This window comes from Anser cygnoides, chromosome 3 (genome assembly GCF_040182565.1).
Source record: "Anser cygnoides isolate HZ-2024a breed goose chromosome 3, Taihu_goose_T2T_genome, whole genome shotgun sequence".
NCBI lineage: Eukaryota > Metazoa > Chordata > Aves > Anseriformes > Anatidae > Anser > Anser cygnoides.
This window is the reverse complement of record NC_089875.1, coordinates 99,512,145-99,528,807: the sequence shown is the minus strand read 5'-3', so window position 1 is coordinate 99,528,807 and position 16,663 is coordinate 99,512,145. Positions and strand designations below refer to the sequence as shown.

The 16,663-nt window shown below is 33.2% G+C and overlaps 1 protein-coding gene across 7 annotated transcripts in view; it reads right to left on the bottom strand.

Moving 5' to 3' along the window:
- The window catches only part of CSMD1 (CUB and Sushi multiple domains 1), a 1,150,295-nt gene that overhangs the window by 312,605 nt on the left and 821,027 nt on the right, over positions 1-16,663 (bottom strand). For all 7 annotated transcript variants that reach the window (XM_048078081.2, XM_048078083.2, XM_048078082.2 and 4 more), the window contains 2 exons: positions 6,531-6,634; positions 726-838 (listed from right to left, as the gene is read on the bottom strand). In XM_048078081.2, the coding sequence (XP_047934038.1) occupies positions 726-838; positions 6,531-6,634 (217 nt within the window). The remainder of the gene's footprint in view (positions 1-725; positions 839-6,530; positions 6,635-16,663) is intronic.

Below are 16,663 nucleotides of genomic sequence, written 5' to 3'. Positions count from 1 at the left end.
TTGCTCTTTTCGTCATTAGAGTACAATGTAATCAGCAACAAAAAAATTCAAGGCGTTTCAATACATACATGCATATCAACAAGTATTTTTTACTCAAATGAATCAACCTGAAAATGTATCCTCTTGAAACTTACAATCAAGAAAAAAACAATTATGTTTATCTTGAAAAGTTTCTAATTTCTTTGAGGCTGAAGAAACACAAATGAGGGTAGGACACTTTAAATCACTTTTGTTGTTGTTAAATTAAAGTATTCCTTATTTTCTGCAATCATATATATCTGTTCTGTTGATTTTGTTCCATGCTGATTTTGACTTAGGTCTGTGAAGATTTTCACTGAAGCATGAAACTTCAGTTTTGTAACTACCTGAATAAAGTCAAAACTAACCATACTTTTCAAATAGTATCTAATATAAAGAATTACACAGGTTAGCAGCATGTAACATTTTAGATTTTTCAAAGATGATAGAAATCTGTATTTTGTATTGACCTTCATGCAAAAAGCATTAGAACACTAAATTCCATTTTTACTTCTGATCCTTTTTAGTTTTTCTGTGGGTATTTGCAAATCCATTTAGCTCCATTATCCATTAATCAACAACAGAACAGAGACAATAACAAAACTGTAAATCTGTGAAAACACTAAATGAATATTTGAAGTAGATTTTTGGGGGATGTAATGAAGAAAGTTACAACATAAGTTTAAAACGGTTACTTTCGTTCATACCTTGATAAACAGCTTTGAATCCTGGTGAGCCAATGCTGTCATCAGATTGTAAATGAAGCCACATCTGGTTGCTCATGCTTACAATAAGATCAGGAACACTAGATCCAGTGAGGCTGCATGTAGGATACATTGCAAAGTCATTTACTGAGGCATATATTACAAATAAATAAATAACGTATTTAAAATATAATATTTAGGCCTGTTCACAATATATCACTCTCATGTACTGATCAGTTATTTTATGATAAAATTAGCTGTTCTATGCAGATTAGAACAATATGAAGTCTTAGAAAAAATGACTATTTGAATTAACAATGATTAAACACTTTTAATAAAACTAAGAAACCTAAATATTTCATTAAGTAATTAGCTATTAGAGAAGTGAAGGACTGTGTGAGATAAATTGTGTTCACTTGTTTAGATTTGTATTGTTTTTTGTTTTTTTTCCATGCTTTTTAAAAATAAGGGAAGTTAGTTTGCCTGCCTTACAGAGCACGTGTCCACGAGAACTTGCTAAAACCAATTTGATCAAATTCAAATAGCATATAATGATTTCTTAAATTTAAATGGAAAATGCTATTTCTCATATGACACTGGTGATAGGTATGTACAGGTATATATGTTTCAATGCAACATATAGCAGACAAGATGGTGAATCACACCATAAAACTTAAAGAATTTATCAGTGATAATCTGTATACACCTACAATTCTGACACAGAATCACATAAAGACTTAGGTTGTTAACCTGCTCGAGGCTAGGAGGGCTCTGCAGAAGGATCTGTATAGGCTGGACCGATGGGTCAAGGCCAACTGTATGAAATTCAACAAGGCTAAGTGCCAGGTCTGCTCCTGGGGCAAAACAACCCCATGCAATGCTACAGGCTTGGGGAAGAGTGTCTGGAAAGCTGCCTGGAGGAAAGGGACTTGGAGGTATTGGTCAATAGCCAGTTGAATATGAGCCAGCGTTATGCTCAGGTGGCCAAGAAAGCCAACGGCATCCTGGCATGTATCAGAAATAGCATGGCCAGCAGGACTAGGGAAATGATTGTCCTCCTGTGCTCAGCTCTGGTGAGGCTGCACCTTGAATACTGAGATTGTTTTGGGGCCCCTCACTACAAGAGTGCTGGAGTATGTCCAGAGAAGGGCAAGGAAGATGGTGAGGGGTCTAAAAAACTGGTCTTATGAGGAGAGGTTGAGGGAACTGGGGTTGTTTAGCCTAGAGAAAAGGAGGCTTGGGGAGAACTTATCACACTGTGCAATTACCTTAAAGGAGGCAAGGTGGGGACTGGGTTTTCTCTCAAGCACCAGGTGATAAGACAAGGGGAAATGGCCTCAAGTTGTGCCAGGGGAGATTTAGGTTGGAAATTAGGAGAAAATTCTTTACTGAAAGGGTTGTGTGGCATCAGAGTAGGCTGCCCAGGGAAGTGGTTGAGTCACCAGCCCTGGAGGTCTTCATGAAACGTGCAGATGTAGAACTTAGTGGTATGGTATATTGGTGGACTTCAGTGCTTGGTTAAAGTTTGGACTAGATGATCTTAGAGGTCTTTTCCAGCTGGAATGATTCTATGATTCTAGGTTGGAAGAGACCTTAAAGATCACAGAATCACAGAATTGTAGGGGTTGGAAAGGAGCTCAAGAGATCATCGGGTCCAACCCCCCTGCCAAAGCAGGTTCCTTAGAGCAGACTGCCCAGGTAGGCATCCAGATGGGCCTTGAATATCTCCAGAGAAGGAGACTCGACAACCTCCCTGAGCAGCCTGTTCCAGTGCTCCATCACCCTCACCGTGAAGAAGTTCTTTCGCGTGTTGGTGCAGAACTTCCTGTGCTCCATTTTGTGGCCATTACCCCTTGTCCTGTCCCTACAAACCACTGAAAAGAGGTTAATAGATAGAGGTTATATATACTTAAGGTATTTATAAACATTGATAAGATCCCCCCTCAGTCTTCTTTTCTGAGGGCTGAACAGACCTAGATTACCTAGTTCCAACCCCCCTGCCATGGGCAGGGACACCTTCCACTAGACCAGGCTGCCCAGGGCCTCATCCAACCTGGTCTTGAACACCTCCAGAGATGGGGCATCCACAGCTTCTCTGGGCAACCTGTTCCAGTGCCTCACCACCCTCACAGTGGTGGAGGCATGGCCATCTTAATGCAAAAAGATGAGTTTCAATAAAATGATTAAGAAAACCAAAATCGTTATGGATTACTTCGTCTCTTAATAGTGAAAAATGCCTACCACATGCAATCAGGTTATAAATACTGCATATGAACAACTGTTCAGATCTTGGTGATAATTTTTTTTAAAAGGTAGAGGCAAAATTCAAACTTGAAAAGTGTAGTAGAATATCTCTGTCAAAGCTGATATCAGATGCAGAAACAAACAAACCAAAAACCACAAGTGAACATCTGTATTGTGCTCCGGGTAAAGTTTTATGTATTGAAAGCTTTTGGTATAGGAACTAGAAGTACGGCAGCAACTGTAGTTGATGTAATGAATTAACAATGACTTAATCCCTTTTGTTTCAGCAGACTATTTTGCTCAAATGAGTCACATACTGCAACCTCTGTCTGTCATCCAACTCTCAGCCTTGACTATGATAAAAAAAATAATACACAAAATAAGTAAAATAATACTGTGCAAACTGAAAGAAGGTGGCCCAGCTGCAGAATTTCTCAAGAAAAAAGTTGAAAAGTGAACATAAACTCATATTTAAAATCATCCTCCAAAAAAATATTTAAACACCACCGACCAGATGTCAATATTATTGCAATTTAGAAGAAGGGACATAAGAAAAGTGGAGAGGCTAAACAGAAGGCAAGGTAAGAACTGAAGAGTGAGGCAAGCTATTGGAAATCCCCTCTGTCTTAAACCTAGAATCCCATCCAGAAAGGCTGTGAACAAGGAGATGTACAACTCATATCTAACATATTTTGTTATATTACTCAGATTTACTGAAATACACCCTTCCTTCTTTAAGTCCCTTTCTTCTGAATGCTTAAAGAATCTTACCCATTCTTCTGAAGGGTATTAAGAAATTAACTTTTTGTTCCAAAATTGGGATACAAAGAAGGCTCTTGTACAAAAAGAGGGAAAGCAATAAAACAATGTATAGATACTAAAACCTTAATTGAATAAACTTTTCACATTACTTATTTCCTCATAATCTGTGAATCCTGGACTACGAACAGGAAAGAAAAAAAAGGGCAGAAATCAATAAAGACCAGAATGGTTTTGTCTTGTTTAAAGTTGTATTTTATTAGGGTGTTCCTAAGAATAGCTCTATACATAGGACTACTTTCTTCAACTAGGAGGATGGCAAAATAGGGTAGACTATTATTATAATAATGCTGATGCATCTGACAATACATGCCCTTGCAGATTTAGTTTGTCTCAGTCCATAACCATCTGAAGACAGTTTAGCGAGCTCAGGAATGGAGACTTGGAGACCATTCAAACAGGGTGGCAGTACCAAACACAATTCAGTGTGGGAATGCACAATCATAGATTATCTCTATATGAAAGAAGTTAAAAATGTTGTGGCAATTGATACAACTAATGAAGTCAAAGCTTCTCAGTACTCTAAACAGACTCAGAGGGTATGAGAAGCCAGCTTTCAGAAAGACAGGTTTTTTTTTTCATCAAGGGAGAAACTCCTAGAGAGTATAAACAAACAAACAAACAACAAAAAAAAAACAACAGCAACAAAAACAACACCTTCTTTCTCTCCTAAATTTTACATATTTTTAATGATTCAGAAACAAGATTTTTTTTTTAAGGAATATGAAATAAAAGTTAACAGAAAGTCAGATTCAATAGTGTATGAGATGTATAAAAAGATCTGTTTTCCATTTGTTTGCTAAAAAAAGTAACTAATTATGATTGTTTTCCAAGCCCCAAATAAGTTTCCAAATTATGTTGGAAAAGAAGAAAAAGATCAGAATTTATTTAAAAAAAATAAAATCTCTTTCTCATGTACTGTTAGTGGATTCAAGCAGTTGACATAAGCAGAAGGGTTTGCTATTTCTTCTCTGTATCAAGGAAAAGAAGGAAACTTTTATACATATAAACGTGTGTATCTATCTATCTATCTATCTATCTATCTATCTATATAAAGATTCATGATTTAAGGGAAACTTTCCAAAAAGGAAATTAAGTTTTAATGAAAATGCTGCAAGAAAAAAAATATAAAGAAAATCATTTCAAAGTAAAGCAGACTTTCTAAAGCGAAGTGGTATTTTAATTAACAAGAACTTAAGACCACAAAACAATGGCAGGAAAAATCTTGATTGATAATCTTGACCTCATACATGATTACCACTATTGAATTAGCTCTAAGGGTAGTAATTAGTTCCTAGCCAGACTCTGTTAAATATAATAAACAACTGTAGTCAGAACTTAATAGCTTAAATATACTTAGATTAATTTTCAGTAAGTTCTGTTACTCTATTTCTAGAGCTAACCATCTCAGCATGCATATATCATAAAATAATATTGCTAATTTTTCAACAAGCTACACTTACAGATGAAGCAATTGTTAAAATTCATAAAATGCACAGGAATGTCCTCCATTAATTAATTAAGCTGTTGAAGATAAGATTTTCTGAGATGTTTACTATAAATCCTAGAACTAGATAGTTTTAATAAACTGTAATCTGTCCATCTCAGTGTTATTTTACATGTATTTAAAACACTTTTTCTAATTATTTTTCCAATCTCTTCCAGAAATTAAACTTGAGCTAAATAGTCAATAAACTTTGATTTTTATTTTTTCTCCTTTTTAAATGTGGGTATGCCTTCCTATTCCCATCTAGCTACACTGGCACAGCTATGAGGTTACACATATGAGAAAATTGCTAATGGTTTAGAGTTTAGACACTACAGAAAGCTTGTACAAGAACAAATCATTTTTATATAGCTATTTATGAACTCCCTAAATTTTCTCCTTACCATCTTTTTTTTAAAGCTCCTGTTTACTGTCCTGAATTAGCCAGTTTCCAATGTTCATTCAAGCATAATCAAATATGTGAATTACTACAGACTTTTTTTTAGTCACTTGTAATATACAATTAAAGTTATTCAGATACTACAAACAATTTTATTTGCTTTAAAAAAATCCTCTCTCTTGAGTTCTCTACAGTATTTGGTCATTAATATTAGGTCTGTAACATTTTGGTCTGTCCATAATGATATTTCTAAAGGTCTGAGGGGAATTTTGTAATGAACCATTTTCTTTAACAGTGTTTGAATTTAAAGCTTACATTAAATATGCATTATATTAGCTTACATTATATAAACATATTACATAAATTAAAATGATGAAGTTAAACAGATATATATATCCTTATAGCAACCTTCCAATACCTAGAGGGGCCTACAGAAAAGCTGGGGAAGGACTCTTTGTCAGGGACTGTAATCATAGAATGGCTTGGGTTGGAAGGGACCTCAAAGATCATCTGGTTCCAACACCCCTGACATAGGTAACAATAGGACGAGGGGTAATGGCTCTAAACTAAAAGAGAGGAGACTTAGATCAGACATTAGGAAGAAGTTCTTTATTATGAGGGTGGTGAGGAACTGCTATGGGTTGTCCAGAGAAGTTGTGTAAGTGTTTAAGGCCACGTGGGATGGGGTTTTCAGCAACCTGGTCTAGTGGGAGGCGTCCCATGGCAGGGGGGTTGGAATTAGATGACCTTTAAGGTCCCTTCTAACCCAAGCCATTCTATGATTCTACATCTCATAATACAGAATGAGCAACATATAACAACAAATTCCCAAGGAAAACTGTTGAAGTTCTGTACTTACACATACAACACTGTCCTGGTATCACCAACTTTCCCAGCATCTCCAACAGTGAGGGTATCATATCCTCTTTCCAGTTCAAACTCTTCAAAAGCAAGCTTTATGACCTATTACAATTAAATGAAAATTATTTCAAAACATAATCACAGGTTATATGATCTGTTCTAGTCTTAAGACAAATTATTTGACTATCATAAGTAAAGCTTGAAAGCACTCCTACTGATTTCAGTTAGTCTTATTTGATTTCAGAAAGACATTTAGAAAAAGAAGTGAAGAAACTTCTGTTTTTTGTCATACCAAGAGGGAAGTCCTTGTCATAATCTTTTAGAGTCATCAAATACTAAAGTTGCCCATCACCACTGAGTGGTGACAATCATTCTTATTATTAAAAAGTTATTATAAACATTATCAAAAACTTTACCGTATAATTCATTAAAATACAAAAATCAGTAAGTAGATGAAGTTAAAACATGAATATTTTTTTCTTCAGTTGAATTACACAATGACAAGATTGCAAGTATGAACAATCAGTTCATAAGAAGGTGGAGGAGACCGGTGCCCAGAAATTCAAAAGCAGAAATTTCCTTACAAAAATTAATAAAACTAAATTATGATTTCACTAAATACCTATTCATGAATTGCCCAGAAAATTAAAAATATATCCCCAAGAATAGTTTGAAAAAAATATTTATAATTTACTTAGTCTCATTTTTTTTAAGATAAGGTAAGAAAGTTAATTGAGTTTTGTACAAAAAGAACACTTCTGTGAAATGCACTTTTTAGAGTTACACATTGGTGACTTGTGGTTGTAGGTTTCATGTTTGTATCTATGTTCATATCTACTTCTTTGCCTCAGTCTTCATTGCCAGTGAGGCTTCCCAAATCTCACAAATCCCTGAACCTCTAGGTGAGGGCTGGTGGAGCAAAATCCCTCCTTCTGTAAACAAAGAGCAGGTTCGAGACCACCTGATGAAACTGAACAGGTACAAGTCTATGGGGCCTAATGACATGCACCCCAGGGTCCTGAGGGAACCGTCTAAAGTAGTTGCCAAGCCTCTCTCCATTGAAAAGTCAGGCCAGTCAGGTGAAGTCTCTCGTGACTGGAAAAAGGGAAACATCACTCCCATTTCTTAATAGGGTAGAAAGGAGGATCTGGAGAACTACCAACCAGTGAACCTCACCTCTGTGCCTGCGAAGACTAGGAAACAGAAACCTTGATGTGAAAACACAGATAGTCATGGTGATTTTCTACAAAATTATTCATTTTTATGTTTATACTAAATTTGGCAGATGCTTTTGGACAGACACTCACACGATTCCAGCCATTGTAAGAGTATACAATTAACTTTTTTTTGTTTGTTTGTTTTTTGCATCAGCTGTACTATACTGCTATTTCAGCAGCAGCATATCAAAAGCCAATGGTTTCCCTTCCATTTATCTCTGTAATCTACATGGCAGAATTCATCTTATCCAAGTTCTAGCGCTGTAAAAAATAAGCATCCAAGACAAGCTACTTGTTTAGATTTTCTCAATATTAAAAGAGAAAACTAACATATCTCATTTCTGTCTGCTAGAACAGGAAAAGGACTTCAACTACCAACTTCAGAAGGAACTTACACTGCTAGAGTACATGAGCCTTGAATAATGTTGCTTCAGTTTTTAATGCAAAGAAAAACGTGTTTTTAATAAAATGATCTTAGAGAATATGTTGCTTCTTTCTACAAATTAATGTCATACTTTTCATACCTTGCTTTGCTATCTCTTATTTTTGTTGATGTTTTTAAATGTATGCTAAAATTGATTCCAGGATGAAAAACCTTTTAAGTTTTAAAATGGACATTTTATGAGAGAATTATTAAAAAGAAAACATAATAGAGAGTGGTTTAAAGTCCTAGGATATGTATAGCTATGAATAACAAATATAGGTATAATTATTTTGACAAAATATCCAAGTTTATGTTTTGTGATCAAACACAGGTCCTTTACAATAAATATGGTAGACCTGCCAGATTTTGAAATAGTGTTCTTCATTATCTACTTTATATTTCAACAAAAAAAATCAGGCAATATGCTGTAGATTAAATAATACACATGTTCACCTGCTCCTGATGTATCTTCTAATATTCCTGGATTATAACATGCAATATTTCATTTCTAAATCACAACTAATGAAGACACAGAAAGGCAAAGAGAATACACAGAAGCATAAAAGCAGAGTTGTTTCTGGTAATAAAAATAACTATGCATATAAAACCATTTCCTTTAATGTAATATTTATTTTATGTGGACCAAAAAACTGACAGTACATTCCACTAGAAAATATGGTAATGTAGTATTTAAATATGCTCCATTTGGTTAGACTCAAATTCTTTTATATTGCAATTTAAAAACAAACATGAATGTTCATCTCTAATAATAAAATAAGGTACAAACAAGAAATTGGACATAAACCATGAATAAAATATTTTAAAATCTGGTTAAGAATAAAGGAAGTATCACAAGAAAAGTTGCTATATGGGAAATTTATTGTTTGTGAAGAAATAACAAGATTTTGTTAGATAGTATCTAACTTGCATCTTCACTTTTCTGCTAATTGTTGTTCTGTGCTAACACACAGAATGTATTTGAAATATTCAGGTGATCAGGAGTTGAGAGATCTATGTTAAATTCCTTTGATCTGATTCACAAAACCTAAATTTCACCATGCAAACACTAAGCACCTGGTCTAATGGCTCCCTCCCCAGTCAGTAGAGAGAAAATGGTGACAGAACATAATTCACATTACCTGTCTTAACAGACCAAACTGCCATTTACAGTTGCCCTTTTCATTGACTATATGGGGAGTTTGGATGACTATAGCAGACTAATGCTTACGTAGATATATTTAGATAAAATGAGTTCCTCAGTAGATAAAACTCTGAATCCTCAGAGGAATACTTAAGATTTGTTAGATATGGGGGAGGATGTTTTTTCTCTTTCCTTTTGAGAAATGATGTAAGGCAGTTTTATGTGGATGTGGATATGGCTATGACTACAGCATGGGAAAAACTTAAAAGGATTGAATCATCATAAACAAGAACAATACAACTATAAATATTATTTAATTATATATAGTTATATCGAAAAAAGGCACCTCTGAGACACTTCTCCAAGGTTATTGTTGTTTTGCTTTGTGTGTTTTTTTTAAAGTATTTATAATGTGATGATCATCAGATTGTCATCATTAAATATGTTTACTCTGAAATAATTAAAATAAAGAAAATAATCTATTTTCATTAAGAAAAAATTGGAAACAAAAATTACTTCCAAACCTTTTATATGAGTTTCTGGATGATCAACTGTACCTCTTACATTAAATAAATAAATAAATAAATAAATAAATAAATAAATAAAATCCTGTTTGTTTTCTGAAATGTATGAGACAAAATTCCCTTATAAACAATTCAGAATGATTGCTTATGATTAGATAAATAGACTGTGAAATAAAAAAGTGTATAAATATGAGACACCTACAGAGGTGTCTGATGGAAGCTCTGCAAGTGAATTTCCTGTCATAATTACTTTTTCCTTATAGGCATTTTCTTTATACTAGCCAGTCCTGCACTTCTGCTAGCATAATTACTATAGCAAGTAATGAGGAAAAGACAGTGCCAGAGCTGTCCTAACAGAAAATTCATTAAGTGCATTCTTCCTGGAAGAAGCAGTAGGGAACACTACAAGGTGACATTTCCAAAATGCCTAGGTGTACGTGTTAATAAGACATTTTGCACTTCTTAATAAGACCTATTATGCACTGCTAATAAGACATTTTGTTATCTTTTAAGTATGTTCAAAATTAATGTAAGCAATATAGTAAAGAGGAAGTAAAAAGTGAAAGCAAAGCAAAGTTTTGTTTTAAGATGCAAATAAGAACCAGGGCTTCCTTAATTGAGCTCCTCTTGAAGATAGAAAATGAAGTGAGAATTTGTTGCCTCAGTAAAACAACAGTAAAAAAATATGGTCAACAGGAAAAAAAAAAAAGAGGATCTTTAAATTGAAGTTTTAAAATTGCAAATACAAAATGCAAAGCTATTTGCAACTTTTACAGGTTACTCCACTTTGTTGATATATTAGATTCAAAAATAATAGTGTATAACAGATATTTTACATCTTCTACCTGCTGCTATGTAAAATCTGAAAGTAACTTGATCATGTGAATGTATTTGTCAGTCATTTATTTTGCAGACACCCCACACTCAAAGGGATTTGGAAGCAAAAGAAGCCATTACTACAGACACAAACATGGAAATACAACTATTATTTCAGATTATTGAACCTTTTTAACATTTCAAGAAAAGAGTCAGACATTTAAACTATAGTTAGCTAGTTTTGAACATCTATTTCATTTAAAGAACAGCATAATACAGAAGCAATGTCAAAGGATGACACCGGCATTACAGAATATGCACGTGGATCCAGTACTCCTTAAAACGTTCAAATATGTGCTGTTTCCCTAGCCTAGTGTGCTATGACATGAAGTCTTAAGAATTACTGTGACTATGTCCAAAATTCTGTAGAAGAGGAAACACAGATTACTGACTAGAAATAGCAATAAAACTATGTAGCTCTTATGTACAAATTCTCTTGATATTTAAATTAGAACTAGAGACCTCCTTTTCGCCTTGTCAAAAATAAATAAATAAGTAAATAAATGTCCATGTCATATTAGTGTGACTAGAGAATAAGCACTATCTTGAGGTACAAGTTATAAGCACAGAGGAATGCCTTACAAAAATATGATTACAATACTGAGACCATGGCATCAAAAATTAATATATGGGAACATTTTCTGACAAATGATGGATTTTTTTTAAACACAATGGTAATAGCATTTTCAGCAAAGATTCTTAAAGAAGGCAATACCATTTCTCAGTCTCTTCTCAGGAGTATATGAATACGTAGTATTTTTAAATAATGGGAACAATGAGAATTTATTATAAATACAGTTTTCAGGCATCTCTTTTTGTAAAAAAAAAATAATAACTGGGTTTCAGTTCACTTAAGTCACCAATCAAAACAATAAAGAAATGCTGAAATGTAAAACAAACAAAAAAATCAGTTAAACTACAACATTATTAAATTAATAGGATTTTTTCAGCATTTCAGGTGTTCACAGTTGAGATCTGGCCCACTCAGTTAATGGATCCTCTATAGCCCTCCTGCCACTAGCCACTAAATATCTGCTCTATTTACTTCCCCATATGTCAGTAACTGAAGTGGAAGCCTAAGCACTGAATGCATTTGCAGAGAACAAAGTGTTGTCTTAATTAGAACCTGATTCTAATCCCCAATAACCATCATCTTTGTTAACATGATCCACTAAACAGTGTGAAATTGATGCGTGCATACTCCAAGCTTTTTTCTGCATTACATGTTGCCCTATAGTTCCCTCTCTATACTAGTACCGTTCCATCTCTACCACTCACATTAGAAGAAGTTAAATGTCCACAGAAGAGTTTGATTTCTTTTGTGTTTCTTTTCTTTCAATTACTGACCCTGGAATGTTAAAGAACTTTTTTTTAGTTCTTTTTTGTTTGTTTGTTTTAAACTAATAATTCATGGAATCATAACACAGTTGGCTTAGAAGATACCAACATGCTTTAAAAAGGAGGGCATTCATTATTACTCCAATTTGAGTCTAAAATACACAGCCCATGAAATAAATTGCCAAAAAAAATTCAATGTTCTGAGAAATTATAGGATCTAGATTCCTAATTCAGGTCTCTGATCATTAGGCAACACTATCTTCCTTCAAGTGACACAGAAATGAAAGGTGCCATGAAGAGACAAATTTGACTCTGGTGGGGTTCTATACGTTTGTTTGTCTTTTATTCTTGCTGTAAATACGAAATGTTCACTCACTTCTGGCTTTGTGCAATACAATGGGAGAATGATGTTTACATTAATTGTTATTTAAATATATATTTGAGAAAAAGGGGTTACTTTTTTAAAAAAATAAACACTATACTTCAAGTTGCTTCTAAAAATCATTTTAAAAAGACATCTGCAAGACTGAAGAACTGAATAATTATTAATTTAAAAGATGGATCAAAAACCCAAACCAATTTAGTGGTAGAATAGATGTGATTATAGGTTCAACTGTTTGACTAATCCATGAAATCATGTACTGAATTAAAGTATTATTAATCCATGTAAAAAAATCAAGAATTGAAAAACAGAGAAAAAAAAAAAACACATTTAAAACAGCCTATCAGGTTGAAAAAAAATAAAGGAAAAAAAAAAAGATTTATTCTCACATTAAAAAAAAATAATCCTATTTATTTTCACTATTCTATCTAAATCTCCCTCACTAGTCAGACTGGCCAAGCTATACCAGTACCTGGTATAAGACATATACTAGCAGTGTAAATGGATATAAACAACCTTAGTTGTACCTGAAGGCATATATGCCTGTGCCCATATACAAAGCATGGGTGCACATACAGTACCACCGATAGCAATTTTTGCATCCAGATAAGCAAATTTTAGTTAGCAAGAGCTCCCCAAGTTCGACATAAAATGAATTTAAACTGGAAAACAGCAGACTATCTACAAATAGTAAAGATAATTCAGTATAATTTTAAGCCATGAAAGGTCATATACATTTTATCCACTCAGATCTTCATCCTACTGAGGACTTTGCTTGAGTTTCAGTGAAGTTAACTTAAATTCATGTGTATATATATAAATATAAACTGTTATTCATTTAGAAAATATAAGTTATTTTTAGATATAGGATGACCAAAAAATTTTCCTTTTAAACTAGTGAAATGAAAGAGTAGCTGATACTCTTGATATTGAACAACTGAATTTTGGAAAGTGTATCAGACAGCAAAACATTTTTTTTTTTTTCAAACCATTTCTTTCTTTTACCTCAGAGACCTTAAAAAGCAAATAATTACTTAGAACAGCATTACTCCTAATTTGGTACAGGTAAATAAAACATCTGCAATTAATAACTCACAACTCCCAGACTGAATGAGGCTGTCTCCAAAGAGACAAAATAAAGCTCAAGCCCCCAAATTTGTCTGTCCTGTAAAATCTTCATTCAATTTTTTTCCTGAGTAACAGCAAATTTACTAAAAATATTAGTCTCATTCCTTTTTTTTTTTTTTTTTTTTAGTTTGAAGAAATGTTGAAGGTTCTGCAGCATTTTTTATTCAACAGTTAGAGTTACTTAAAAAGTAATTATAAAAAGTGATACATTTTCCAATACTGTTATTATGATCTTTAGGAATTTAGTTTTCTTTTAGCAACTGTTAATGACTTGAAAGTGATCCTAACAGCCACACCTGGTGGAAATTAAAGATAAAAAGTAAGTAAGAGCAATATTAAATCAAATAATAGTGGTAGTATAAAATAAAGGGTGCTGATGTTTTTTCTAAAAAGAAAGAAGAAATAAAAGTATAGCCACAAGAATTAAAAAAATATTTTCAATTTGTTTTACAATGAGAATTATCAGCTGCCTACCCCACACATTTCTCATGTAATTAAATACAGTTTAATATCTTTTTCCACATCTCTTTTCATTCTTTGTTTTTCAAAATCTGTAACATAACTTTTTTGTATTCTCTAACCTGAGTATCATTGCAAGAAACAACAGTCAGAAAACCATCAGCAAGTTATTTAAAGTATGATAATTTGAGATCTTGAAAGAAGATAATAGTAATAATTTTTAAGAACATCAGTTCATTTTGTTTGTGGAGTAAAGCTTAAGAAGAGATCAAGGCATTGATCTTACAACAGTCCTCTATGGAAGACCTTTCCGATAATCTGTATTCTGTGTAAAAACGGATATGAGGAGCTGGAATCTATAATTAGAAAGAAATAAAGAATGAACTGCAAAAAAATTAGAGGCATAACATTCTTAATATTACTTTGAAATATCATTTCTACTAGTATCTACCGATTATGTAGAATTAGGTCTATGAATTTTTTGCATGTAATTTGTGTTTTTAAGTAATTTGAATATAACCATAGTAAAGGAATATGCACATTAATAAACAGATTTGTTTGTTTTCTAGAGTGAAATGCACAAAAAATAGGTGATGATGATTTCATAACAAAAACAGCTGTCACAATCTGTTGTCAGTCAGGTAAGAAGCTTGTTGACAAGTCGGACTTGAATCTTCATCAACAGCATTGAGATTTCACGTCAACAGTTTCATTTTACTATCTTAACCATTAAGATGTTTTTCTTATTCTCTTTTTTGTTTGTTTTATATGTACGCAAATGCACTGTCATTTATAAATGCACAGGGGAATATAAAACATTAAGTTAATTTTAAAGGCAAATACCAAAGCACAACTAATGTTTCACAAATTTACGAGCCGTATTTTTAATAAGTTATCAATCAGTTTAAGTCCAAAAGAGAAAATCAGAAGTAAAACAATAAAAAGCAATATTGCGAGAAGAGGCAAACATTCATACATTCTCTCTAAAAGGGTGAAATTTGTAACTGTTGGACTATTTTAAACACAATTCTCTGATATTTCTTATGTTTTTCATTTTCTGCCAGAGGAAAATGCCAAATATATGGCTTTCATTTTTGCTCCCGCTGCTGCTCCAACTGTCAAAATATCAGTAGGAAACAAATACGAAGGCATAAGCTTTAAAGAAACACTATACGCTATTATAATGTGTAATTTTTTCTTATTCTTTTCTTTTTAACAGAACAATGAAAAAGACAACAAAAAGCATTCATTCACTACTACCTTTCATTACCCCTCCTGAAGAATAATTCCAACTATGTTTATATATTTGCAGATCTTTTTCAAAACATTTTAAAACCTGTTTTTCTGAAATACTGATCAGCTTCCAATTAAGGAAAAGACATAGAAATGATAAAAGCTAAAGAAATGCTTTCAGATCTTTTGTTCAAAAAAGGTCTAAAATTACTATTCCCTAAACTGAAAACAAACAAACAAACAAAAAGCCTTCCATTTAGCTTTTGCTAAAAGCAGACTGTATATCGACTAAATGAATCACTACATATAACTCCAATATAAATAAGGGTTGAGAATTTTACTCATTAAAGAGCCACTCATTGCAAATTAATTATTCGAGCTCAGAAATCTAAACATGAGATACATGACTTAGTTTACCTCCTTTGACTGTTTCCTTACTTCCTATAATTTTTAAAAAATAAATTAATTTTATGAATGAATACAAAGTGGATAAGCAGCTTGATAAAACACAAAAGTAAAGTGCTATGTGAAGAAGTGGCTACATATCAAAGGTGCACATCCATTTCTATAAACAAATCATTCTCTAGACAGAATTCTAGTTAGCAATGTTGAGAGATCTTGGCTCTACTACTATGGTGTAGTACCTCAGGCAATTCATTTCAGGTCCTTGAAAATTACTTATTGAACAGTATAATTCCTCAAGAGCTTTCTGAGTGTTCAACTTTCCTAACTTAAACTTCATGTAAAAAACAAAATGTGACAAGCATTCAAAGTTCAGAAAAGGTAGATACAAAAGAATAATCAAACAAATCTAACAAATTGTTTATGTCCCAACTCAAACATCACTATACAAGAAAAAGGGAATTCATATACCTTTGTACTGATGTGTTGCCTGGTGTGTTATCCAAAAATGATGCAAAATGACAAAGCAGTGTTTGTGTTCTTTCCTTTACACAAGAATCCATTACAACCTTATAACTAAACTAAGCAGTTCAAATTCAAATGTTATTTTTGGCTGAGCACGTTGAGCACGTTGGGTAAAGCCTGTATTTCTTGCATTCGATAACTATTAAACTAATTTTAAAGATATTCCTTCCAGTCTGCTTGGAGCATCCGACAGGTCCATAAGCACCTGTTTTCTCTGAGGAGTACTTCAGCTTGTCAGAGTTTTTTGTTACTATGGCAAAATAGCTCCAAGTGCACAAACTATTTCATTTTAGAAGGGCAACAAATCTTGGCTCTATGCTGCATCATGCAAACAGGCAACTGAAGTGAGCACTGGAAACACTCCAAAGGTACAGGGAGATGCCTAAATATTTACAAAAGTAAAAGTCTCAAAAAAAAACGGGACGGTTGGACTTAGATGAACTTGGAGGTCTTTTCAGACCTTAATGATTCTATGATTTCTT